Source organism: Bubalus bubalis, chromosome 12, assembly GCF_019923935.1.
Source record: "Bubalus bubalis isolate 160015118507 breed Murrah chromosome 12, NDDB_SH_1, whole genome shotgun sequence".
In the NCBI taxonomy this organism is placed as follows: domain Eukaryota; kingdom Metazoa; phylum Chordata; class Mammalia; order Artiodactyla; family Bovidae; genus Bubalus; species Bubalus bubalis.
The window spans coordinates 48,221,726-48,247,158 of record NC_059168.1 but is presented as its reverse complement, the minus strand read 5'-3'; the positions used below and the strand labels follow the sequence as shown (position 1 = coordinate 48,247,158).

The 25,433-nt window shown below is 42.2% G+C and overlaps 2 protein-coding genes and 1 non-coding gene across 11 annotated transcripts in view; 2 read left to right on the top strand and 1 right to left on the bottom strand.

The window, feature by feature from the left end:
• Positions 1-10,141, top strand: part of PTCD3 (pentatricopeptide repeat domain 3) — a 29,015-nt gene extending 18,874 nt beyond the window's left edge. For 2 of the 3 annotated variants that reach the window (XM_025261175.3, XM_044926001.2), the window contains exons 13-24: positions 2-146; positions 834-884; positions 2,840-2,929; positions 3,223-3,251; positions 4,105-4,211; positions 4,980-5,058; positions 5,154-5,244; positions 6,115-6,200; positions 6,744-6,892; positions 8,612-8,653; positions 9,094-9,252; positions 9,524-10,141. In XM_025261175.3, coding sequence (XP_025116960.3) covers positions 2-146; positions 834-884; positions 2,840-2,929; positions 3,223-3,251; positions 4,105-4,211; positions 4,980-5,058; positions 5,154-5,244; positions 6,115-6,200; positions 6,744-6,892; positions 8,612-8,653; positions 9,094-9,252; positions 9,524-9,602 — 1,107 coding nt within the window. In that variant the 3' untranslated portion in view covers positions 9,603-10,141. Of the gene's footprint in view, position 1; positions 147-833; positions 885-2,839; positions 2,930-3,222; positions 3,252-4,104; positions 4,212-4,979; positions 5,059-5,153; positions 5,245-6,114; positions 6,201-6,709; positions 6,893-8,611; positions 8,654-9,093; positions 9,253-9,523 lie in introns of those variants that run through there. The other variant, XR_006543408.1, reaches the window with a different exon arrangement.
• LOC112578276 lies at positions 8,066-8,201 on the top strand. The gene has a single exon (XR_003102574.1). It is a non-coding gene; the product is annotated as a small nucleolar RNA SNORD94 (small nucleolar RNA).
• A 4,625-nt stretch (positions 10,142-14,766) lies between the features above and the next one.
• IMMT (inner membrane mitochondrial protein) overlaps positions 14,767-25,433 on the bottom strand; it is a 41,999-nt gene continuing 31,332 nt past the window's right edge. For 5 of the 7 annotated variants that reach the window (XM_045162246.1, XM_006074761.4, XM_006074762.4 and 2 more), the window contains 7 exons: positions 24,877-25,012; positions 24,199-24,328; positions 22,765-22,779; positions 21,223-21,446; positions 18,445-18,576; positions 17,071-17,200; positions 14,767-15,720 (listed from right to left, as the gene is read on the bottom strand). In XM_045162246.1, coding sequence (XP_045018181.1) covers positions 15,086-15,720; positions 17,071-17,200; positions 18,445-18,576; positions 21,223-21,446; positions 22,765-22,779; positions 24,199-24,328; positions 24,877-25,012 — 1,402 coding nt within the window. In that variant the 3' untranslated portion in view covers positions 14,767-15,085. The remainder of the gene's footprint in view (positions 15,721-17,070; positions 17,201-18,444; positions 18,577-21,222; positions 21,447-22,764; positions 22,780-24,198; positions 24,329-24,876; positions 25,013-25,433) is intronic. The other 2 variants (XM_006074763.4, XM_044926000.2) reach the window with 1 other exon arrangement.

Below are 25,433 nucleotides of genomic sequence, written 5' to 3'. Positions count from 1 at the left end.
GGACCTGCTGAAACAAATGGTTGCACAGAACGTGAAGCCCAATCTACAGACTTTTAACACTATTCTCAAATGTCTCCGAAGATTTTATGCATTTGGAAAATTGCCAGCCTTACAGACCTTCCGGGAAATGAAAGCCATCGGGATAGGTGAGGGGTGTCCTCATGTCCCCCACTAAAGGCAGTGCTGACCTGAGCCTTCAGGTCCAGGTGATCCAAAAAGAGACTAAACTTTTCTGTGCTGTTTACATAATATGGTAGGAATTTCCTTTCCACCATTAAGCACACTTTTTAATTATGTATATTTAGTATAATGGGAGCTCTTCTTTATCATCTTTTTGCTGTTTATAGCAAATTACACTCTTAGGATTTTAGATACTTTTTAATGGGATTTTTTGATTCTAGAGAGAATTGTTCACTTACGGTTGGCTGGTTTTAAAATCTCGTGACATTTTCTGGCATAATTAAGTATTTGAACCCAATTGTGTGCTAGTATGTTGTATATTTTTCAGTATTTATGTTATTGAATCAGTTCACTTCAGTATCCTTTAGTGTTCTTAAATGAAACTCACAAGAGTATTGACTGTAATGTTTTAGTGATAGGTATCTGGAGGATACCTATCTAGATTTCTAAGAGGAATTTGATCTCTATGACACCTTTCCACCTTTACATTAATTATATCAGCTGGGAAATGTCTTTGTTCAGAGGAACGGAATGCATCTTCTATTTATGTAACACCACTAATGTTTTTATTCACTATACCTCAGTAAGCTATATTTCGTATAGCTGTGTTTGACATTTTTTTTTTCTTTTTTCTATGTACCTGGTAACATAAGAACCCTCACTTGCAACATATCATCATATTATTCAGCTGTTTTATCAACATGGTATGTATGTCATTATGTTATTTATGTAGAGATTAGGCTAACTTCACTGCTAATGAATTAAGATCGGATAGTTCACAGAATAGCATTGTCTACAGCCCGAGCAAAAAGTTACTCTTGAGGATAGTGTTATCTTTTTGTCATGTAAAACTTAAGTTGGAGTGGAGGAAGGTCATTAAATGTACTAACGGGCAGTGTATGGTTTTGGCCAGAAGGTACTTGAGTTTGGAATTCCTTTTGCCCTCCAGAACTGTGCTGTCCAATACAGTAGCTACTTAGCCACACAAGGCTATTTAATTAAATTCCTTCATAGCATTAGTGCTCAGTAGCCACTCGTGACTGCTGACTGCATCGTCAGTGATGCAATTATAGAACATTTCCATCTTTGCAGGAAGCTGTTGGATAGTCCTGCTCCACAGTAAACCTTGACATTATTTTGAAGCCTCATGGGAGAACTTCAAGGCTCCATTTGTTACCTAATTTTAGGTCAGCTGTGCTCTATTGAATGGATTTTGGAGCAAGGCACACCTGAGTTGAAATTTCATCTCTACCATTTACCAGATGTGTGGGAAGGGACTGGATATCTTACCTCTGAGTTGATGCCATCATGATGTAATGATGAAATGAATTATGTGTAGTGTCCTGTTCATGCTTGGGAGGCATGTAGTAAGCACTGTAGGTTCTTAGCCATTTGCCCCAACCTGAGAAACAACCCTAGGTTTAGAAATGACAGTTCCAGTCTTTCTCTCCTGTAATGGGCTTTTTGTGTGAAAACAACAGAAAATCTTTATTTTGGAAGGGTAGTTTTACAAAATTCACATTCTCACACATAGGGAAGTAAGAGCAGTTAAATGACTTTATCTTGAAAACAGGTGAACCGTTTCCACAGTAATTTTGTCATTTAAAATTTTACTAAACTTTGGTGGTATTGTACTGCTACTGCTAAGTCACTTCAGTCATGTCCGACTCTGTGCAACCCCATAGACGGCAGCCCACCAGGCTCCCCCATCCCTGGGATTCTCCAGGCAAGAACACTGGAGTGGGTTGCCATTGCCTTCTCCAATGCATGAAAGTGAAAGTGAAGTCACTCAGTCGTGTCCGACTCTTAGTGACCCCATGGACTGTAGCCCTCCGCCCATGGGATTTTCCAGGCAAGAGTAGGTATTGTACTAAAACTAAGTAATTCCCACCCTAAAGCCTATTCCACTATAACATCACACATCACCTTGACTGACTAAAGTCACTGGTGCTTATGCTTCCTAAGTAACACCCAGGGTCATAGGGGCAGGAGTGTCAGTGTGTCTTAGGGATATAAATTGATTGTAATAATAATTGCTAGGAATTTACCCAAAGGAAAAAGCCTAAAATAATGAAGAGATGATACATATAAAATAGTTTATTAGGACAGTAGAATAATTAGAACTGTAACAAATGCAAACATCCTTGAGGAACTTCAAAAGTACATCTGTGCTGTCATTGAAACTATATTATCACTTGCAGGTGGATAGGTGGGGAAGGGAATATAGATAAATAATGTGAAATGTTTAACTGGAAATGTCATAGATGCATTTTGATTCTCCAGTTTTCTGTTTCTTGGCTCTCATCCTGGTTATATTTAAAAGGAGCACAGATGTTTATTAGCAAAAAACATGTTTGTTTTCTAAGTAGGCAGGCTTGGCGAGGGTGTCCATCTGTCTCCCATTTCAGTGCATGTCCGCCTGGTGAGGAGACTAGGAAGGAGGGGCTGAGTCTGTTGGGAGCGCTGTAGCTGACCCAGGCCTTGAGGAGAGCGGCACTCAGCAGAGGGTGCGCTCACTCCTCTCGAAGGGATATGCCTGGCCAGCTCCACGGCTTGGGTGGACGAATGAGAAAGGCGGCCCTAGGACTAGTTCTGCCTACCCCATGGTTGTGCAGGAAGTGGGCTCCTGAGAAAACCCAGTTACCTTCTTTTTCTGCAGAAAGCCCTTCAAAAGCATCGTCCCTCGTCATCTATGATATCATGGATGAAATAACGGGAAAGACGTTTTCTCCAAAGGACCCCGATGACGGTACGTGCAGAAATTGCTGCCGTAAGACAGACAGCCTCTTTTCCTGACTGCCAGGTTCTCGAGCCTTATGAGGAGGATGGGGTTTGATTTAGTTGGGTCATCTTTGGGTGATTATTCTGAGAAAGCAGAATATCAGTGGCTTGTGCTGTGTGTTGCTTCTCCTGTGTTTTCATTCATTTAGGTTTGTCCTAGAGCTTACCAGTTTTGTTGGCAGGATTTTTAATTAATGTTACTGACCTGAAAACATACTTTATGCATAGTAACCAAGGCTCTTCTGAACTTTGATTTTTCAGATATGTTTTTTCAGTCAGCCATGAGGGTTGTAAGTACCATTTCTTGCTTAAAACTTTTTTTTTTCTTTTATCCATTTCCTAAATTCATCATTGGTGGTTGGGAGGACTCTCCCTGATTCTTTCACTTCCTAACTCTTAACTTGTTTTCATGTCATTAGTCCTAATTTTTTATTCCTCTAAAATCTCTACAAAATCACAGCATTCCCATCCTGTGCTGATTGTGTTTGTTGTCTTTTTTCATACCTTTGTTCAGATAAGCTTTCAGAGTATTTCGTATTTGCCTGTTGGTAACTTATTAGATTGATGGTTATGTCTAATATTGTTTTTTCAGCTTATCATGCTAATCATAGGGAAAATGTTCAAGCAGTTTCAGAATGAATTTAGCAGTCTTATTCCCTGAGGATAATTGCTTTACAACTTAGTGTGTGTCTTTCCAGCTTCTTTCCTCTGGGTATTCAGACACGCATGTCCACACTCATTTCCATGGTATCTTGTTTGTTGTTGGCAGTATAGTATTTCATAGACAGGAATGACTTCTTGTTGGGTGGGTTTGGAGTTATTTCATGGGGATTTTTGCCAGTATAGTGACGCTAGAGATAGCACTCCATCTGTCTTATGCATGGCATCCCGAGTGTTTTTGTCTAATACTAAATACAGGTGAATACTAATTACTAGATGAACATTATTTTGTTTTAAATTTCATTGAACTTGGTGATTTGAACCCACCCCCAATTTCTTATAATTCATTTGCTGTCAGTCAGTAAAACGTTAAATCAGTATACGTGTTTCCCCAGGTATCTACTTTCTTGCTTCATATAGTGAGCCACCTTTGGCTGATAAGGATCACTGAGTGATGGTTATTTACTACTTCTACATTTTCAGTGCTCTTCTCTCAGAGATCTAGAACTTGCTTACCAGGTCCATGGCCTTTTAAACACTGGAGACAACCGGAAATTCATTGGCCCCGATCCTCGGCGTAATTTTTATTAGTAAGTGTATTGGAAATGTATCCTTTGCATTAACGGAACACCTGTATGCAACCAATAGTCAGTTCTGCAGGTAGGAGACTTGGCACTCTTATTTTAGGTCGCATGATCCTGACTTTAACAATACAAGTTATTTGAACACTTGTGAGATTCAGTGGTCAAACTAATTTGTCAATACTCAGTAGATTCAAACAGTGGTAAAACTGATTTGTCAGACTGAGGTGTCCACTCTGTATCTTTTAAGCTATTTGTATTTGTAACTTTAAATCCATGTATCTTTTCCTTCTGCTGTTCTGTGCTTATTCTCTCAGTCCTGTCAGACTTTTTGCGACCCCACGGACTGTGGCCCCCAGGGCTCCTCTGTCCATGAGGATTCTCCAGGCCAAATACTGGAATGGGTTGCCATGCCCTCCTCCAGGGTATCTGTGCAACCCAGGGATTGAACCCAGGTCTCCTGCATTGCAGGCGGATTCTTTACCCTCTGAGCCACCAGGGAATCCTAAGAATACTAGAGTAGGTAGCCTAACCCTTCTCAAGGGGATCTTCCCAATCCAGGAGTCGAAATGTAGGCGGATTCTTTACCAGCTGAGCTTCCCAGGAAGCCACACCTTCCTATTTTATATTTCTGAATTCATAGCAGGGTGAATCCCTAAAGATTTCATCTTAGCCTGTTTTGTGTGTAATATGTCATTATATGACTGTGCTGTAATGTAATCATTCCCCTACTAGGTAGGGATTTTAGACTAAACATGTTTTCTTTCTCCATCACAGTTCTAAGTTCTTTAGTTTGCTTTGTCTAATGGAACAAATTGATGTCACCTTGAAGTGGTATAAGGACCTGATACCTTCGGTAAGTGATTCATGACTTAACATTTATCATTGTAGATGTTTGTGGTGTCTTTGCTGAGTAATACTTAAAAATGTATTTGTATTTTTCTTAACCAGGTCTTCTTTCCCCATTCCCAAACATTAATAGATCTTCTCCAAGCATTAGACGTAGCCAATCGACTAGAAATGATTCCTCAGATCTGGAAAGGTCAGTTTCAGTTTGTGTGTCCCGACCCATCTTACTCTTGTCTTATATTTTGATTCACAAGCGTGTTAATGTGGTTAGGGAAGAAAGCTTCCATTTTTTCACTAAATTAAACTCTGTGGTTGAGGTCTCCTTCAGGGTGACCTGCTCGTGTTTCATGTTGGATTGCATGAGTAACAGTGAGGTGGAAAGGACCTCAGTTGGTTCCTTTGTGACCAAAAAGGCTGGGTTTTGTGCACTTGTGTTAGTTACATGGGTCACCCGAAATCTCAACCTGCAAAGCCTGTGCCATTCATTCACTGGACTGTGATGCATCTCTGTGCTTCAGTAGCTAACAGTGATATTGGTGATAGCATGGTTTCTAAGGAACAGCCATGACTGTGTGTGTGTGTTATGCGTGTAAACTGACTGCAGAAGATGCTGTAGCTCACCCACTAGGTGACTGTGATTGTAAAATCCGTTCCTGTTTGCCTCAAGTTGACATGAGACACTGAGACCATAGCCCTGCCGTCCTGCCTTACGAGACTGCTCTGGTGATAATGTACGAGGACCATTGACGATTCCCATGTGCTATAAGACCATGGGGAGCGGGAGTCTGCTTGAGTGTGGCCCACATGCTGTTAGCAGTTGCCCGGGAGCCAGTTACTGGCACTGGCTTTCACTACTCTCTTGTCCTTTTCCTACGGTGAATCATGCTAGTTTCTAGAATCCTGGAATACATGTCGGCAATGAATTTTCTTATTTTCTTCTCCCTTCCCGCACCCCCCACCCCCTGCCCCAATATGGATGACTGCTGACAGTGGACAAAGGTCAGAGAATGTTGGTTTTTACATGGTGGTCATCATGTCTCACTCTGCTCCTTTTTGTTTTAAGATAGTAAAGAATATGGTCATACTTTTCGCAATGACCTAAAAGAAGAGATTCTGATGCTCATGGCCAGGGATCAGCACCCACCAGAGGTAGGCTTGTTTTGCTTTCATTGTTAGATATACACTAGCCAGCGTATGCTCTAATACTGAGCACCTGGGGAGGGTGATTTCCATGGTTTCATCTACTGTGCAGAATTCTGCCACCTAAACCCAGATTTAAATCTACACATCTGACTTCCCTGGCAGTCAGTGGTTAAGACTCCGCACTTCCATAACGGGGGGCCCCAAGTTAAGATATTGGATGTGTGCGGTGTGGCTGAAAAGATAAAAAAGACACATCTCAACATACCCAACCAATTAGAATACCCTTCCTTCCTTTTTCTTTCCTTTTTATCTCTAAAGAGAAAACCCATGGTTGGATTTGAAATACATGGCTAACCAAATTATCACATCAATGTCGGGTGCTTTGCCTTTTTTTGTCATTGTTAATATGTATTACTATGTGCTGTACATGCGATGTGTTCAAATAGTAAGATGCAATGCTCAAAAATTTTAATGGTCCTGTGGAGTCTCCTGTTCTTAAATTGTCATAAAACTAGCGAGGCAGTTCTGCTGACTCTCGGGGCCTCTCAGCTGCAGGCGGCATTTGCTGACTGTGCTGCAGACATCAAATCGACTTACGAAAGCCAAGATGCTAGACAGACTGCTTCAGAGTGGCCAGCCAGTTCTCTAAACTACATAGCCATCCTCTTCTTAAGGGCTGGGAGAACCCAGGAAGCCTGGTGAGTACACGAACCACCACACGTGTAACTGGAAGCATCTCTAATATGGCTGTGTGATGTGTGGTTTCTCAGGAGACAAATGAGTTTCTGCACAATGAGGTGTGTTTTGGTTTTTTGTTTTTGTTTTTAATTTTGGTTATGCTGGGTCTTCCTTGCTGCACCCACTTTTCTCTAGTTGCAGAAAGTGGGGCTCCTCTCTAGTTGTGGTGCACAGGCTTCTCATTGTGGTGGCTTCTTGTTGCGAAGTGTGGGCTCTAGGGCTTCAGTAGTTGTGGCTTCTGGGCTCGCGCACACGAGTTCAGTAGTTGTGATGCACGGACTTAGTTGTTCCACGGCATGTGGAACCTTCCCACAGCAGGGATCGAACCCATGTCTCCTGCATTGGCAGGCACATTCTTTACCACTGAGCCACCAGGGAAGCCCTGTAATGAGTTTTCTATGGGAACGTCCAAATACTAACTAAAAAGCAAACTTGGGGAAGAATCAATGTACGTGTGTAAGAAAGGATGTGGTTCAGTGGGCTCAGTTTCTTTTCATTTTCTGTATCTCCAGTCACCTACATAGAACACAATGACCAGAGAATCTTAATTTTGAAAGTGTTTTGGGCATTGATACCTCATTTATGGATGGTTTCCCCACACCCACAGCCCCGGCTTAAAATGTGGGCTGTATACTGGAACGTGAGGAAAGTGGCATTTACCAGTATCGACTAAATGTAGCCTTGACTAGAACCCATCATTGGTTTGTGCCACTGTATTCTATTTCTGTGTGTTCCTGTTGGCAGTTCATTCTCATACTCATTTCTAGTGTTTAATTGTGAATGAAAACCTTATGCATCTTCATTTTTCCAAAAGCAGAGAAGTCAACAAAGGAGCACTTGGTTGGGGTGGTCATGGTTGCGTGGTTCCACTGTATGTTATTTTGGATGTAAATGTTAGTTCTTAGGGCCAGTGAGGGGGTAGTTGTGTATGGTTGTTCCCAAGAGAGGACCTTATGTTGAACATATGACTGTCAGTCCAGGGTGTGGGTGTTCGCTCTCTCTAGGAAAAGCTGGTGGAGGCTTTGCTACCTCAACTGGTCTTGACTGGTGGTGAATCACACAACCTGCTGCACAGCTGCTGACCCGTGATGCTGGGAGTCGTAGACTCAGGCAGGTTGACACATGTTGTGAATCAGGCTGTGATGATTGGCGCAGGGGTACGGACCTCAGCTGATGATGGGAGCTGAGTGTATGTGCTTCTCCTTCATCCTGCATGTGGCAGGATGCTGGTGAGCACTTACATGAGACTCGTGCCTTAATCTGAGCCTGCTCTTCATAACGTCAGCTTAAGACACACTGGACTCACATACAGGATCACAAAAGAGAAAAGCGATTGTACGGTATTTGCCTCCCTCCCTTCCCTCTGCCCACGTGATACATTCCCTCCCTGGGGGGACTGAAGTGATCCTCTAGAGGAGGGTGAACCCCAGCAATTCTCAATGCTCGTAACAAAACACATTTGCCTCTGCAGTGTGTAATGTTCACACATGAAGTTGGAGAAGAGGGTTGAGGCACCTGGAGTGATTCTTAAGTAGAGACGAGGCTGGGAGCTGGTAGAGCTTCCGCTGTAGGTAGGAGGAGGACACTTAGTGTCTGCATCTGGGAGAATAGCTCTGGTCACTCAATTGCCATCTGTTCTGTTACTGTTCCTAATCTCTTTCCTATCTCATCTCGAACAGGAAAATGCTGGGGCTTTTCAGGAAACATAATAAGATCCCCAGGTAAGTTCAAGTTAACAGGCCTTCCTGCATACATCCTAGATTAGTCATGTGGGTTTCACTCTTACGGGGTGGGGGGCGGTGTGGAATTTCTCTCAATCTTGGCAATTGGGCACTTTTCTGTTAGGCAAGCAAATGGACAGTCACTCCCACCATCTAAGGCATTCTGCGGCAAGTGCAGTTTTCTTCCTCTGTGCTCAGTGATCACAACATGTTGTTAATACACTGTGGATAGGTCCACATGAAGGCATGCTGAATCATGTTGAAGATGGTGAAGATGTTGAGGATGAAGGCATGTTGAATTAACAGTATTCATTATCTCATTAGCCCTTTAAACTTCATGTAACTGTCTCCAAAGCTGCTGATCTTTGTAAGATACTAGATTCTGTATGTAAATCTGTGAGGGGTGTAGTTGGCAGATGTTGACATTTTGCCTTTTACAGGAATGAGTTGCTGAATGAGTTTATGGATAGTGCCAAAGCATCCAGCAGCCCTGCCCAGGCCGTTGAGGTCGTTAAGCTGGCAAATTCCTTCAGCTTGCCTATTTGTGAGGGCCTCACCCAGAGGTTAACTGCTGACTTCACCCTCAGCCAAGAACAGAAGTAAGTGGGCTCTTGGGCTCTGTGTCATTACCATGAAGAAAAGTTAAGAGATGGAGCAGCCCATCTATCTGCCCATTCACATGTCTGTAGCTTTCTACCCCTGAGTTCCCTTTCTTTACAGAAAGTCAGGATGTGTTGATTTAATGATATTTTGAGTCAGGGAGGCCTATCCGTTGACTTACTGGATCTTGTCCTCTGTTGCTGTAGTGCAGCTGTAGAGACCCCCAGCCAAGCCTGAGTTTCAGTGTGACCCTATTTATTTTTCTTACAGGGAAGCCCTGGGAGACCTAACCGCACTGACCAGCGACAGCGATAGTGACAGTGGTAGCGATATCAGCGAAGACAAATAAAATAAAGTGGGGGAATCAGGAGCAGCTGGGACCAGGCATAGCCGTGCTGACACTGGATACCTGAGGTGTTAATATCTGTACTGGGAAGAAAACAGGGTACAGATTTGGCGAACCTTGAAATACAGTTGATACACACTGGCTTATTTAAGGTAACGTCCTAGGCTGAGCCACCTGTGTGAGGGTTACCCTGTGAACAGACGCAGCGCCACTGTTCTCACCTCTGTGCACACTGAGGTGTGCGGCTCGTGTGAGCACACCTGCAGCAGGCGTCTTGTCAGCTGACGTCGGCGCCATTTGCCCTCCCCTGCTGTGGACTCTACCCTTTGTTGGCTGATGCTGTGACCGTGGCACTCCCTCCAATTCAGAGTCTAAAGGAAGATTTTGTGCAGTTTCATCACACTGATACTGGGTCAGTAGTATCCCAAGTTCAGGGATGTTTGTACGTGGAACATGGTGCATCTGAGAACTGAACAATCACAGGGCTTTAGGCTGCACAGCTGGGAAGATGAAAGCTGTAAATAAATATTGTAATTAAGGTATGTGTGCGTTTGCCTTTTTTCTGCACACCCCCGTCTCCCAGTAGGCTTGGGGCTTACACAAGTGTGTCCTCTTTCTCTGAGCGTGCTGGCACCTTCTTCAGGTGTGCTGTGCTTCCAGTGATCTGAGTGAAGGCTTGTGAAAAGGACTGAAGTGTTGCCTTGACGTGATTGCCTGTTGATGGTAATCAAGTCATCATGTAAGTGTACCTGGTCATGATGCAAAGCTGTTCTACTGCTGGTAACAGGATCTGCTATGAGACAGCAGTCATTAGTGTGGACGGGTGAGGCGAGGTTTATGGAGTCATTTCGATCTTAGTGGTGGAGTGGCAGTATACCAGAGAAATGGGCTTATTTCTTTGAGATAAGGCAGTGTGCTAGGGCATGTGATGCTGAAATGAAAGGTACGAAAAGGAGGGTGGGAGGTGCTGAAGGAGTCTCCAGCCTGGCTCGGGAAGGAGACTTACCTGTAAAAGAGTGCTGTCTAGCTGACCTGCACACCATGGGCTTTACAAAAGATTTTAGAAAGGTCAAACCCAAGAACAAACCCACTTGATCGAGCTCAGAGACTTGAGGGACTTCCCTGGTGGTAGAGTGATTAAGAATCCACCTGCCAATTCAGAGGACATGGGTTTGATCCCTGGGCCAGAAGATTCCACATGCAGCTGAGCCACTAAGCCTGTGCACCACATACTGAGCCTGGGAGCTGGAGCTAGAGAGTAGCTGCTGCTATCCACAACTACAGAAAACCCTCCAGCAGCAACGAAGAACTAGCACGCCCAAAATTAACCCCAACCCAGGCCAAAACAAGTCTACTGGATTCCCAAATCAAAGGACATTAGATGCCATGCAGACTTGAATGTAACAATCATTAGCTGGTTATCAGTTCAGTTGCTCATTCGTGTTCAACTCTGCAGCATGCCATAGACTGCAGCACACCAGGCCTCCCTGTCCATCACCAACTCCTGGAGTTTACCCAAATTGGTGTCCACTGAGTCGGTGATGCCATCCAACCATCTCATCCTCTGTACCCTTCTCCCATCTTCAGTCTTTCCCAGCATCGGAGTCTTTTTAGACGAGTCAGCTCTTTGCATCAGGTGGCCAAAGTACTGGAGTTTCAGCTTCAACATCAGTCCTTCCAAATGAACACCCAGGACTGAGCTCCTTTAGGATGGACTGGTTGGGTCTCCTTGCAGTCCAAGGGACTGTCAAGAGTCTTCTCCCAGCACAACAGTTTAAAAGCATAAATTCTTTGGTGCTCAGCCTTCTTTATAGTCCAACTCTCACATCCATACATGACCACTGGAAAAACCATAGCCTTGACTAGACGGACCTTTGTTGGCAAAGTAATGTCTCTGCTTTTTAATATGCTGTCTAGGTTGGTCATAACTTTCCTGCCAAGGAGTAAGCATCTTTTAATTTCACGGCTGCAGTCACCATTTGCAGTGATTTTGGAGCCCAAAACAATAAAGTCTGCCACTGTTTCTCCATCTATTTGCCACGAAGTGATGGGGCCAGACGCCATGATCTTAGCTTTCTGAATGTTGAGCTTTAAGCCAACTTTTTCACTCTCCTCTTTCATAAGGCTCTTTAGTTCTTCACTTTCTGCCATAAGGGTGGTGTCATCTGCATATCTGAGGTTATTGATATTTCTCCCAGCAATCTTGATCCCAGCTTGTGCTTCATCCAGCCCAGCGTTTCTCATGATGTACTCTGCATGTAAGTTAAATAAATGAAGCAAAAGTAGATGTTGTTCTGAAACTCTTGCTTTTTCGATGATCCAGCTGATGTTGGCAATTTGATATCCGATTCCTCTGCCTTTTCTAAATCCAGCTTGAAAATCTGGAACTTCACAGTTCACATACTGTTGAAGCCTGGCCTGGGGAATTTTGAGCATTACTTCGCTAGTGTGTGAGATGAGTGCAACTGTGCAGTAAATTGAGCATTCTTTGGGATTGGAATGAAAACTGACTTCTTCCAGTCCTGTGGCCACTGCTGAGTTTTCCAGATTGCTGGCATATTGAGTGTAGCACTTGAAATTAGCATCATCTTTTACGATTTGAAACAGCTCAACTGGAATTCCATTACCTCCACTAGCTTTTTTCATAGTGATGCTTCCTAAGGCCCACTTGACTTCACATTCCAGGATGTCTGGCTCTATGTGAGTGATTACACCATCGTGGTTATCTGGGTCCTTAAGATCTTTTTTGTATAGTTCTTCTCTGTATTCCTGCCACCTCTTCTTAATATCTTCTGCTTCTGTTAGGTCCATACCATTTCTGTCCTTAATTTTGCCCATCTTTGCACGAAACGTTCCCTTGGTATCTCTAATTTTCTTGAAGAGATCTCTAGTCTTTCCCATTCTATTGTTTTCCTGTTTCTTTGCACTGATCACTGAGGAAGGCTTTCTTATTTCTCCTCACTATTCTTTGGAACTCTGCATTCACATGCTTGTATCTTTCCTTTTCTCCTTTGCCTTTTGCTTCTCAGCTATTTGTAAGGCCTCATCAGACCACCATTTTGCCTTTTTGCATTTCTTTTTCTTGGGGATGGTCTTGATCACTACATCCTGTACAATGTCACAAACCTCTGTCCATAGTTCTTCACACACTCTATCAGATCTAATCCCTTGAATCTATTTTGTCACTTCCACTGTATAATCATATGGGATTTGATTTAGGCCAAACCTGAATGGTCTCATGGTTTTCCCTACTTTCTTCAATTTAAGTCTGAATTTGGCAATAAGGAAGAGTTCATCATCTGAGCCACAGTCAGTTCCTGGTCTTTTTTTTTTTTTTTTTGCTGACTATATAAAGCTGCTCCATCTCCGGCTGCAAAGAATATAATCAATCTGATTTCGGTATTGACCATCTGGTTACGTCCATGTGTAGTCTTCTCTTGTGTTGTTGGAAGAGGGTGTTTGCTATGACCAGTGCATTCTCTTGGCAAAACTCTTAGCCTTTGACCTGCTTCATTTTGTACCCAAGGCCAAATTTGCGTTACTCCAGGTATTTCTTGACTTCCTACTTTTGCATTCCAGTCCCCTATAATGAAGAGGACATCTTTTTTGGGTGTTAGTTCTAGAAGGTCTTGTAGGTCTTCATAAAACTGTTCGACTTCAACTTCTTCAGCATTACTGGTTGGGGCACAGACTTGGATTACTGTGATATTGAATGGTTTTCCTTGGAAACGAACAGAGAACATTCTGTCGTTTTTGAGATTGCATCCAAGTACTGAATTTTGGACTCTCTTGTTGACTATGAGGGCTACTCCATTTCTTCCTGCCCACAATAGTAGATATAATGGTCATCTGAGTTAAATTCACCCATTCCAGTCCATTTTAGTTTACTGATTCCTAAAATGTCAATGTTCACTCTTGCCATCTCGTTTGACCACTTCCAATTTGCCTTGATTCATGGACTTAACGCTCCAGGTTCCTATGCAATATTGCTCTTTACAGCATCGGACTTTACTTCCATCACCTGTCACATCCACAACTGGGTGTTGTTTTTGCTTTGGCTCCCTTTTCATTCTTTCTGGAGTTATTTCTCCATTCTTCTCCAGTGGCATATTGAGCCCCTACCAATCTGGGGAGTTCATCTTTCAGTGTCATACCTTTTTGCCTTTTCATACTGTTCATTTAACAATCATCAGCTGGTATACTCCTGCAGAAATATATAATTAATTCTCATTTTTTCATGATTTCCAGGTATGTTGCTTAGATTAAAATGCCTCTTCAATAATCTGTTTATGAACAGACACCTCCACAAAATTATGATTTTGGAAAAAAATGTTGACAATAATTTCATGAAATGAAAAATAAAAGATAAAAACATTTGTTAATGCTTACCCACTAGGAAATTGTTCTAGTCTTCAGAGAAGCAAGGTAAGCAAGTTCTCTGGGTTTTACAGCAATCCAGTTTAAATCCCTTTAAGATTCCAGGCTTACCACCCGACTTCATTTGGAGAGATTCACAGTCCACACACCAAATAGGAGCAAGGGCAGCTATTAGGGTGTCAGAACTCAGAGCCAGGAACGCTTCTGAGGGCTGTGGCATTAATTTGTGGGTAGAGAGGAGACCAACATTTCTCTAATGCCACAGACCAGAACAGAGTGCATCACAAGTAGAAAAGAGGGACTTCCCTGGTAGTCCAGTAACTAAGATGCCACGTTCCCAATGCACAGAGCCCGGATTCGATCCTGGGTCAGGAAATAAGATCCCATGTGCCCCAACTAAGAGTTTGCATGACACAATTAAAGATCCCACATGTCACAACCAAGACCTGGTGCAGCCAAATAAACGATGCTAACAATAAAAAAGGAGTGGTTCCAGAAACTTTCAGGTACACATGCACGTAAGGGTGTGTGTGAATGTGCACCCCGGTGTGAAACACAGTTTTTCCCCATGGTAGCAATCAAAATTTGGGTTATACACTATTTCTAGTGCCTTCGAATCACTGGAATGATATATTTCCAATTACAAATATAGTGCCATTTTGGCTTATCTATATAACCCAACTCACAGCCTAGAAACAGCACCCAGGAGTTCCTACTTCTGCTGTTGCTGCTTCTTAAGGAAATTTTCTATATACACAACAAACCAGAAATGGTACTTTTTGAAACTGGATAAGCTACTCAGTTTTCATCTTTTTATTTTATTCAGTTTGCTCCAAGGGCAAAATCAATAGTAATAGTGATCACAAACATTATTTTGACTGGCTCACCAGCCTGATCAGTAAAACCTGAAAAACAGAAAATGTTACACAAGTTGCAAATAAAATACTCCTGGAGTTGACTGACATGATAGCAAGTGGAAATAATATAAATGCAACAGGTGTTAACATTTGGAACAGTACTTGTAACTTTCTCACTTCTAGACAATTCTAAGACCCTGTTGCAAACCCTTCAGGTATTACTGCCGATTTCCTCTGATATAGAACATGACTTTACGGGACTCTTCCTAGGCCTTCCTGCTGTTGCACTTGAGTGGTCCCTATCCCCACAGCACTGGCATATGCTGTCAGGATCTCCACTATCTGCCTGGTTTCCAGGGTCAGGCGGGCTTCCTTCAGCCAGCCCTGGGCTGCTCGTCTGGACTCCCCCTTCAGCTGATTGACGAACTTTGCTGCCAGCTCCAGGTCGCCGTGCTCAAGGCAATAGGAGGCGTATGACAGGAGCGTAAATGTATCTGCATCCTCGGGGCAGAGCTCTGCTGGCGGCTTCAGCTGCTGAGGGGGGAACAGGAGCAGGGACTGTAAGTAGGAGAGGAAGTACTGGTATAAGCTATTTCTGGTCTCATCGATCATGGCTACCCTGCGGGCCAGTTTCTGGACGGCATAGAAACGGACTCTAAGGGTCTCTTCACTGTACACCCCACGGGTCAGGGACTCTGGAGGGAGGGCCGCGGTTAGCGCCTGGGCAAATTCACTATCGGAGCAGCTGGCTCGGATGGCCTCAACCGCACTGCCCAGGGGAACCGTGGGCAGGTCTGCAGACGCCGTCTTCATGCGGTACCTCAGGGCCTCCACTGAGAGCCAGAGCTGGTGCACTTTTCGGGCCTCCTCCTCAGCAACTGCATGACCTACAGAAAAAGACAGAGACTGTTTTCCCCACTTGACTACAAGTCCTTCTCATACATGCAGAGAACTGATGCACCTTCAATAAGCTGAGTCCACAAAAGGGGAAGACAGGGCTGGACAGAGCCTCTGCCTCGCCCATCCCACCACTTGCTTCTGGCGCAGTCTTTCCTAGCCGGCCTCTTCACATGAGGCCACCAGGCACGACATACTTGGCTGAGGACTTGGTGGTGGGGGTGGTTTTTTGTACACAAATTTTCATCACAACTTTATTTGTAATCACTGGAAACAACCCAATGTCCATCAGTGGTTGAGGACTCGTTTTGACTACAACCCTGGAGGGAGTGGGGCAGAAGGATGTACACAGGTGAGCCTCCCTTCCCTCTCCCTGTGACATCTGGGACAATGGATGGTATCTAATTCAGATATGTTTATCTCCAGAAATGTTTTGAGAAAGAGACATACCTCTTAATCTAGGCTAAGACTTCTACTAAGGCCATCAGAAACTTCCTGCAAAGGAATGGAAGGCAACTGGATCCTGAAATTTTATGAGTACTCAGTTTGTTCTACTAATCTGACAAAAAAAAGGTTCCATCACACCCCAAAGAAGCCCCTTTCATTAATAACACCTTCACTGTCAGGACATTTCCCTCTCAGTGCGGCCTGTGGAGGCCTCAGTATAACTACTGTCCATCTGGTGCGTGGAACAGCAAATCACCCCCAGCTAACCCTGTGACAGCAGGGCTGGGCGTGGGGCAGCAGAGCCTTGAGGGTGAGCATGCCACAACACTGACCTCTTCTCCACTTGGTGTGTGGGACACAACCAAAGTGTGTAGGGTAAACTGCCATGTAAATGGTGACCTCATGCTGGTCACATAATGAGTATAACTGCAAGGTATTTTAGGTTTAAGTTTTAGATTCCTTAAGTTTTAGGCTTCCCTGGTGGCTCAGATGGTAAAGAATTTGCCTGCAATGCGGGAATCCTGAGTTCAATCCCTGGGTCAGGAAGATCCCCTGGAGGAGGCCATGGCAACCCACTCTAGTATTCTTGCCTGAGAGTCCATGAACAGATGAGTCTGGTAGGCTACAGGCCATGGGGTCACAAAGAACTGGACACAACTCAGTGACCAACACTTTAACTTTTAGATTCCTTTAAGTTCCCTCTCACAGCACTGTAATCCAAACTTAACCAAATCTGACGCTAATTTTCTAAGAAATGAATACAACTTATTAGAGTGATTTTGGCATCTTCATTCCCTAGTGTCAATGCAGGTACACCATTATCCTCGTAACGAGAATTTACTCTAAGAAGTAGGGCTGAATGAAGTCAGCTGTAAGAGGTTCCACGTGCTTACTCTGAACAGCCTGCTCGATTCCTCTCAGTCTGGCATAGGCAGTGTTTATATCCAGAGTAAAGTTGTCAACCTGCTCCTGGCTGAGCCGACGAAACTGTAATTCTTGTTCAGCAAGTTTCTCAGACAGGTCCTGAAAGTATAAATAGTTGACAAAAAAAAGTGATGTTACCTCCATGTATGTCACTTATTGGGTCACTAAGTCTTCCAACAACTGCTATGTTCAAAAGCAAAGACGGCCTTTATCTCAAAACAGGTGTCATGAAACTCCTACATTGTGTGTCAAGTTTCAAAAATTTCTTAAAATTTATATCTGATGTTTAATTTTAATCTTCTACAAATTTACTGGTGGAACCTAATATTAAGAGGAGGAAGACCAGAAGGAAGAAGTCTATTAAAATGAGAAAATGACAACTTTAGAAAATAAGGTAACTATATAGCCACCCATATTTACATTCAGTTCAGTATCTTCTTCTTTGAGTTCATTTTTTTCTCAGAAAAATACATAACAAATAGAATTTAAAGTAATACACCTTTTCCTATCGGCATAAATTTCAATTTTCCAGAAGCTTTCCTTACTTAGAAAACCTCATTCCCTTCTTGTGAGACAAGATAATAAGTTAATGTATTATAAATGGCCTGAGTAGAAACTAATTATGAAAGGTATCCTCATGATTTGCTGTGTTTCCAAACTTCACCTCTCTCGGATGTTTCCTCAGATATAAAAATCTGAGAACTACTACGTAATCCACAGAGTTTGTGGAGATAAAGCAGGAAATACATGTCTCAAGTATCATTACCTGCATACCTGAAATCCCTGTACCAACACTCCTTAAAGCTCTGAAGTCTCCAAATGATTAGGACATAGATATAAAACACATATCTGATCAGTAACACACCGGTACACCTTAATGTAAAAAGGAGCAGATTTGCAAATATACAAAAGCCCACCACTTCACCTACCCACCCCCCAACCAGGACTTCCCTGGTGGTCCAGTGGTTAAGAATCTGCCTTGCAATGCTGGGCACTAGGGTTTGATCCCTGGTCAGGGAACTAAGATCCCACATGCTGAGGAGCAACTAAATCTGCTTGCCGTAACTACTGATCCTGCACACCACAACTAGAGTCTGCGAGCCTCACAAAGATCCCACATGCTGCAACTAAGACCCAACGCAGCGAAATCAATGAATATTTACATGACAAAAAAGCTCCGCCTTCCCCTGCACTCCATGATGGGTACCATTAGAAACTTTGCTCCATGCTTCCACACCTCATATGAAAGGACGTGGAAATGTTAGATGAAAGCAGAGACTGTTTATAACATAAATGGGAAAAGAAGGTTGAAGAGGAGACAATGCTTTACAACAGGTCCTCACCTGCTCAAACTCATACTTCAGTTCCTGCTCTTGGACCCTAAGGACGTCTCGTAAGTGATCAGTGTGGGCAGCAGCCTGCCGGCGAAGCTGGGTTCTCATTTCATTCTCCATGGCGTCTCTGACTTCCTCTACCTGTGAAGCCAAGCACAGTAATGAGGAGTTCTCAAATCTGCACAAATGCTTAAGCAAACGAGAAAGACCAGTAACCACGATGATGGCAACTTCTTGGTCTGGAACCCCTATGATTGGCCGTGAATGTGAACACACTCTATACTTCGAATGCTAATATGAATCAGACAGCTAAGTGTGGAAAAGCGACTCATATAAGGTCACACAGCTATGTCATATGGCTATAGCAAAATCAGATTCAAATAGGGGCTTCTTTGACCCCTCCCTCAAACTTGTGTTTCTTCCATATCACCAGGCTGTCTCCAAAACACTGTCATTTCCTGAATCACAAACTCCCCTGGGAATTAAGAAATCCAAGCTCATAGAAAAAACAACTATAAAGATTTGAGATCAAACACAGCTTCACTGCAACTATCTGTGTGCCCTCAGGGAAATTATTCATCTTCTGTCTCCATTTTCTCCTCTGTGAATAATAATGCCTACCACGCAGAAGTGTTAAGAAAATTAACAAATATCTGGCAGTTATTGAACACAATCTCTCTCAACAAAGAAAGCTGCTCTGAAACTGCTGATTTTCATATGAATTTAGATTCACACAGGCCAAACCAAGGCAAAACTGAAAAGTCTATCAAGTCTGGCTTAATAATTAGACATGGATCATGCTACAAATTACTTAACACTAATTACCTGGAATTCATAACTTTTCTCAGAAACAATACAGTTAATGAATGAATCCATTAAGTCAATGGATAAATATTTATGAAGTACCAGTCCTGTGCCAGGTACTGCCCACTATAAGCGTGAATGAAATGGTGCTCAAGGTAGACAAACTTCTTGCACTATTGCCAAGGTATATATTTCAAGAGAGGAATGAATGACATCTCAGACTGTGATCCTTGTTTTTAAGAAAATAAATAGGGCAACAGACAAAAAAGTAATACAGAGGCTCTACTTTAGAGGGAAGGGAATAGGAATGGGCTGTTGTTGGTCAGTCACTCAGTCGTGTCCAACTCTTTGCAACCCCATGGACTGCAGCACACCAGGCCTCCCTGTCCATTACCAACTCCCGGAGTTTGCTCAAACTCATGTCCATTGAGTTGGTGATGCCATCCAACCATCTCATCCTCTACTACCCTCTTCTCCTTCTGCCTTCAAAAAGATGTAGTCAAGGCACCAAAACAATATCAATAAAAAAACTCAGGGAACCTGCGAAATAAAACAAGTAAGGGAAGCCTGGCTCACAGCAAACAGGAATGAGATCAAGGGCTTTCCAGGTATAAGTTATGAATTTGGATTTTATATTAAATGCAGTGGGCAGTCAGTGGAGAATTTGCAGCAGCACAGTGTCTGATGAGAATATATTTTATAAATAAAGACCATCTGCCTGTATAAACAAAGAAAGATGGGTATGCAAACAGGGAACCACCTGTCAAGAAGACAATGTGGACTAAGGTGGTGGTAACTGAGAGAGAAACTAGTGGAGAGTTTGGGGATTTACTCTTGATGCAGAGCTTGGTAGACTCTCAATGGCCTGAATGCGAAAGTTGATGGAGGAACAACTAACTGAGCACGATTTCTAGCTTGATTAACTGAGTGCATGGAGATTTATTTAGAGAAAAACAAGCTGAGGGGCTGGAAAACAGGTTGCACAGAATCAAGAAATTTGTTTTGAACATGAAATGACTACTGAAAATCCAGCTGGGAGTCATCAAGTCAGCCCAAGAAACCACAGCAGAGGTCAGAGCCTGCAAAATAAATGTCAGTGACATTGGCCACAGGACTAGCTAAGAGCACCTGGAGGCAGCAAAATGGATAAAAGGTTTCAGGACAATGTAAATGCACGCTGATATTTGAAAGGCTGAGCAACAGAGGCCAAAGAGTGTCAGCAAGGTGGGGGAAGGGCCGGCAGAGTGTGGTATCTGGCAGTCTGAGGAAGAAAGCAGTTTTAGGAGTAAGTGGTCAGAGAATACCCGAAGGTAGAATGAGTAGCAAGGTTCCTAATCAGTCAGTAGACACCTCTTTAATACACAATGTGCACAGGCAGAAGACCACAGCTATTTCATCCATGCTTAACTACCAACCACTCAGAAACACTCAGAGAAAAATATTCTCAGAATCCAACAGGGACTTCTGGGCTTCCCAGGTAGCTCAGTGGTAAAGAACCTGCCTGCCAATGCACGAGACATGGATGGGTTCGATCTCTGGATTGGGGAGATCCCCTGGAGAAGGAAAAGGCAACCCACTCCAGTATTCTTGCCTGGGAAAGTCCATGGACAGAGGAGCCTGGCGGGCTACAGTTCCTGGGGTTGCAAGAGCCGGACACAACTGAGTGACTAAACAACAGACTCTTTTCAACACTGCTTAAGGGGCTGAAAGGCTCCACTGGGAAAAGACAAGCTAGATAACCCTAGATGCTAGCAGCTCATTACTTTCTGGCACTTCTGCATCTGCTCAACATAAAGGCTCGCTGTTAGACTCATCCTTTCCTAGAAGTTCTGACAAGAACAAGGGCAGAAGCTCCATTCAAAGGTGGGCTGGCCTAATTGACAGCTAGTATTCTGAAGTCAGTGACTGCTGCTATTATTTTCGAGAAGTAGATAATCAAGCTAGATTCACATAAATATTGGTTAACTTTACTCATTTCTTTACCTTTCTGTCCTGTTCAGCCTGTATCTCACTTCTGTGATGCTCTAATGCTTTTGCTACTGCAGAGTCGAACGCCCGCTTTTCCTCCAGCTTCTGTTTCTCCAAGGCTAAGGCAATGTGCTGCTTCTCTGTGGCTTTCTGTTCGGCCAGTGCTCTGTTCAGCTGGTCAATGCGGCGATGAGCATGAGCAATCAGGGCATTCAGGTCATCGGCAGACAGCTTGTCAGCTAAACCAAACCACATGAAAATGTCAATGATGCCACCCAAATCATACATCCAAGTAACTTGCCTCAACTAACTGCAATTTAATTTTCACAGCTAGAAAGAAAAGACATAAGGAGCTGACATTTCACAAGAGATACAGAGGCTGCAGTGTAATCAGAAATGCACAGCTCATGTCCAACTGGATATTTCCAATTCCAAGCAAAACTGTTCAGGGAGGCCTTCAAGTATAGAATCACTTTTTTTTTTCCAGTAACCCAAATCAGTAGTACTTCCAATCTAAACTAATTATAAACTGGCTTTATAATTCAATGTAATTTTGCCTCTCAGGACAAGCTTACATACACAATCATTTTCTTTCAAGCATAACAGGAATCCAAATAAAGATTCTTTTCTGCTAAAACTTGACTCAAATTCAAATTCTCTCACTTTTCCCTAATCAGAACTTTGTACTTTTTCTTACACAGGTAATATAATCCACGACAGAAATCTGCAGCCAGAGCTGTCCATCAGAACCATTTTTAGAGCTTTTCAAAATAATATTCAAAGATTTTGACTCTCTTTTTTTTTTTTTCTTTCCCTATCTCACACACCACAAGTGTTCTGAGATATTATCACAGGTTAACAATTACCGCTGTAACAGCAAAATAAAGAATATGGGAAATACTATATGACAAATGACGCAATTCCACAATTAAGTAAATCAAGAAGCAAAAAAAGAATAAGAGATTTATAGACCAAATTCAATATGTGTAGCTCCTTTAGATATTGATTTGATCAAAAAGAACTAAAAAGAACTCATTCTAGAAAGTGGGCTATTTGAACTCTGAAGCAACTTTGATAACACAAAGAATTATTGTTGAGTGTGACAATGATTTGGTGATAACAGTAAAAAATACAGAAAGTTTTTACAAGTGAAAGAATATGATATTTGGGATTTGCTTCAACATAAGCTGGGGGAATAAATGAGACAAAACCAGCCAGGTGTTGGTAATTGCCAAAGTTGGGAGATGGATCCACAGGAGTTCATTACAATTTTCTTCTTCCTTTTTAATGTTTGAAATTTTATAAAATAAAAACTTAAAATATATATCTTCACATATATCACATCTACAGGTTTCTGATCACATGGTAAAAACATTTTTGTTCCTGAGAACATATGGATGACAAAAATATCCAAATTAGATTTATGGCATGCAACATATTTCTACTTTATATTAATTTTGATAGTTTAGTATGAGAATCACAGGCAAAATAAAGACTTGAGCCTTTTTAAGACTTAAAACACAAGTCTTTAAACATAAAATGCATGTAACTACTCACCTAGGTCAGAAATACCTACAAAGGAAAAGAACAACGGTTTGAGAAAAAGAAAGTACATGTATCAGTTATTAATCATTGTACAGAAATATCCAAAAGACAACAAGAAGGAACCAGAAGCCCGTAGTAGAAAAAGCACATTTTAGTACTGAAAAGCAAAATGATGAGTGTATTTCCTAAAAAAGTTTTAAAGGATCATAAAACAGTATAAATCAAGGTAAATTCTAACATTTCAGAAAATCAGAGAGTGAATGACACTGAAAGTAGTTTTGGTTTCTGGGGACTCATCTCTTTTCATGAAGCAATCAACTAAATTTTTACACAGGAACTACAATTCTCGTTTATTCCCCCACTTCACATTAGCCTGCAGGTTATTTCAGGAAGTCACAGTCCATTAAGTCAACCACTTAATCTGGTTCTCAATCAAAGAAACGGGGAGCTGACCCAGTGCTGCAGGAAGAACAGGCAAAGATGGACAAGGTAGTTTTGTCTCAACCTATTACCAGACTGAACTCTGTATATTTCTCCACTTAATCCTTTCATACAAATCCTGATTTTATTTTCTGCTTTGACGAGAAACTGCTATCTATCTCCCTCTTAGGTGAGTCAACCACATGAAAAAAAAAAACTAACTTCATATCTGTTATTTTTTGACAGCCTTGATTCTACTTCTTGCCATTAAATCGTTCTGGTTGGCCTTGATGCCGTTAAAATCCCTGCACTGGCATTATTACCTGAGCTACTCAGACCAGCCTTGGTTCTGTGATGCAACTTCAACACCTTCACCCCAGAGAGACCTGTATCACTAGTTCTTCAAATGCTACCTGACGTTCAGTTTCTAAAAGACTCTGGCATTTAGAAAGTACTGTTTTGATCTTGTTGAGACTCCAGATCTCTGTGATTTTAGTCACACAGCGCTTCATGCAGATGTGACTACTCCCTGAAGTTACAATGTGTAATTGTTTAGCCACCCAATTCCCTGCAATCTAAGCAATTTGCAAGCTGAAGGCCAACAGCCTGAACTTCCCTTTTCACCTAACGTCCCAGGTGAGTTCTCAATCAAGGCTGTCCCAGAGCAGACACAAGGTATGCCTTAAGTAATTCATTATGAATATTTTTAAAGTGCCAAAGGTTTTCAATAATTTTATACAGAATAGGCAAATAGAGTCAAGGTTAAAATGTCACTTCACTCACTGAGATTCCAAATTACACTGGCTGGAATTTGTGTTCACCATTGCTAAACCCAGTGTGTCACCTGTCACAGGTATGACTGAAATAAAATGCTGAAAACACTATACTGCACATGAGATGAAATATGCATGCCAGAGGGGTTTAGACTAGAGAATGGAGCCAATAAGTTTAGATCTGATGATCAGCTGTTTTTAAAAAAAAAAAAAAACTGAAAAAGTAAAATACCAACACTTCAGTTGCACTTACTCATCCCCTTCCACCCCGGCAAGACTTCTGGAGTAATACTGTCCAGCTCTCGTTTAAAGTCTTCCCGGGCTTGGACCACGAGCTCATGATACTGAGAAACGACCTTAGCCTCAGATTGAGCTGCCTGAACCTGAACAAATACAAGGGGTATGTGGTTAAAGTGAACAAAAAATACCATAAACACTCCAAAAAATATAAGTCATATTCATGTATTTATTTACATTTGGTTGTGAATATATAAGTAATACATAGAAAGAAATCTGAAGGTCAGAGAAAGGAATGTAAGTGTTGTCTTTGTTTCCATCTAATTCTGTTCAAATGCCAGGGATACACCCTTTCCCATCTCCTTATGCCATTGTTCCTCTTTCTCTGGGTCATGGAAAAACTAACCACACAGATCAGAAGTGTAGACAAAAGAGATGCTACAAAATGGAAATTTCCATAAGCGGTAATGACCATGAGCAAACACTTACCTATTATAAAATGTATCAACAATACTGAACAATCCACTTCATGTCCAAAGCAAGTTTCTAAAATTAGTAACAACTAATATTCTTTTCCAGGGGAAGGGAGAAAGATGACAGGAATCTTAATATTTTCCTGAGTTCTTAAAAACCCCTTGACAAAAGAACTACATTAAAAAATAAAAAATACTTATAAAAGACCTGGAAAACACACCTTTTGGACCACATTATCCAGATCAATGATCATGTTGTGAAGCTTCCCCTCTGCAGCGGTTATATGAGATTTGGCCCCAGCAACCTCTTCTTTCTTTGCATTTTCAATCACACTTTTCATCTTCTCTAACTCTTCTCTAGAAACCAATAAAACAAAGGTTTAGTATTAATCCTTGCCAACTTTATTAAAAAAATTGAAATCAATATGAGTTACAATTAAGTCTATGAAACATTTAATTTGAAACAACTACTCAATGCTTTTTCATACTCAATAGGCAGAGAAGTTTTCCTCACCAACAACTGAAAACACCTCGGTTTTTTAGCACCTCAAGTTAGATTTAAAGAGTGGACCAGATGAGTAGCATGGTGTACAGGAAAAGACATAGGCTTCAGAACCCGGCAGACCTGGATTTAGCTCCCAGACCAGCCTCTCCTTTGTTGCTCACTCTGTCATAGGGATTAGAAGTAATTCATGAGCAGTGTCTTGCACAGTACCTGCTACTGTGCTATCGAGAGCACTCAATAAATGGTAGCTTTTACAAGGATTAGGTTGATTCC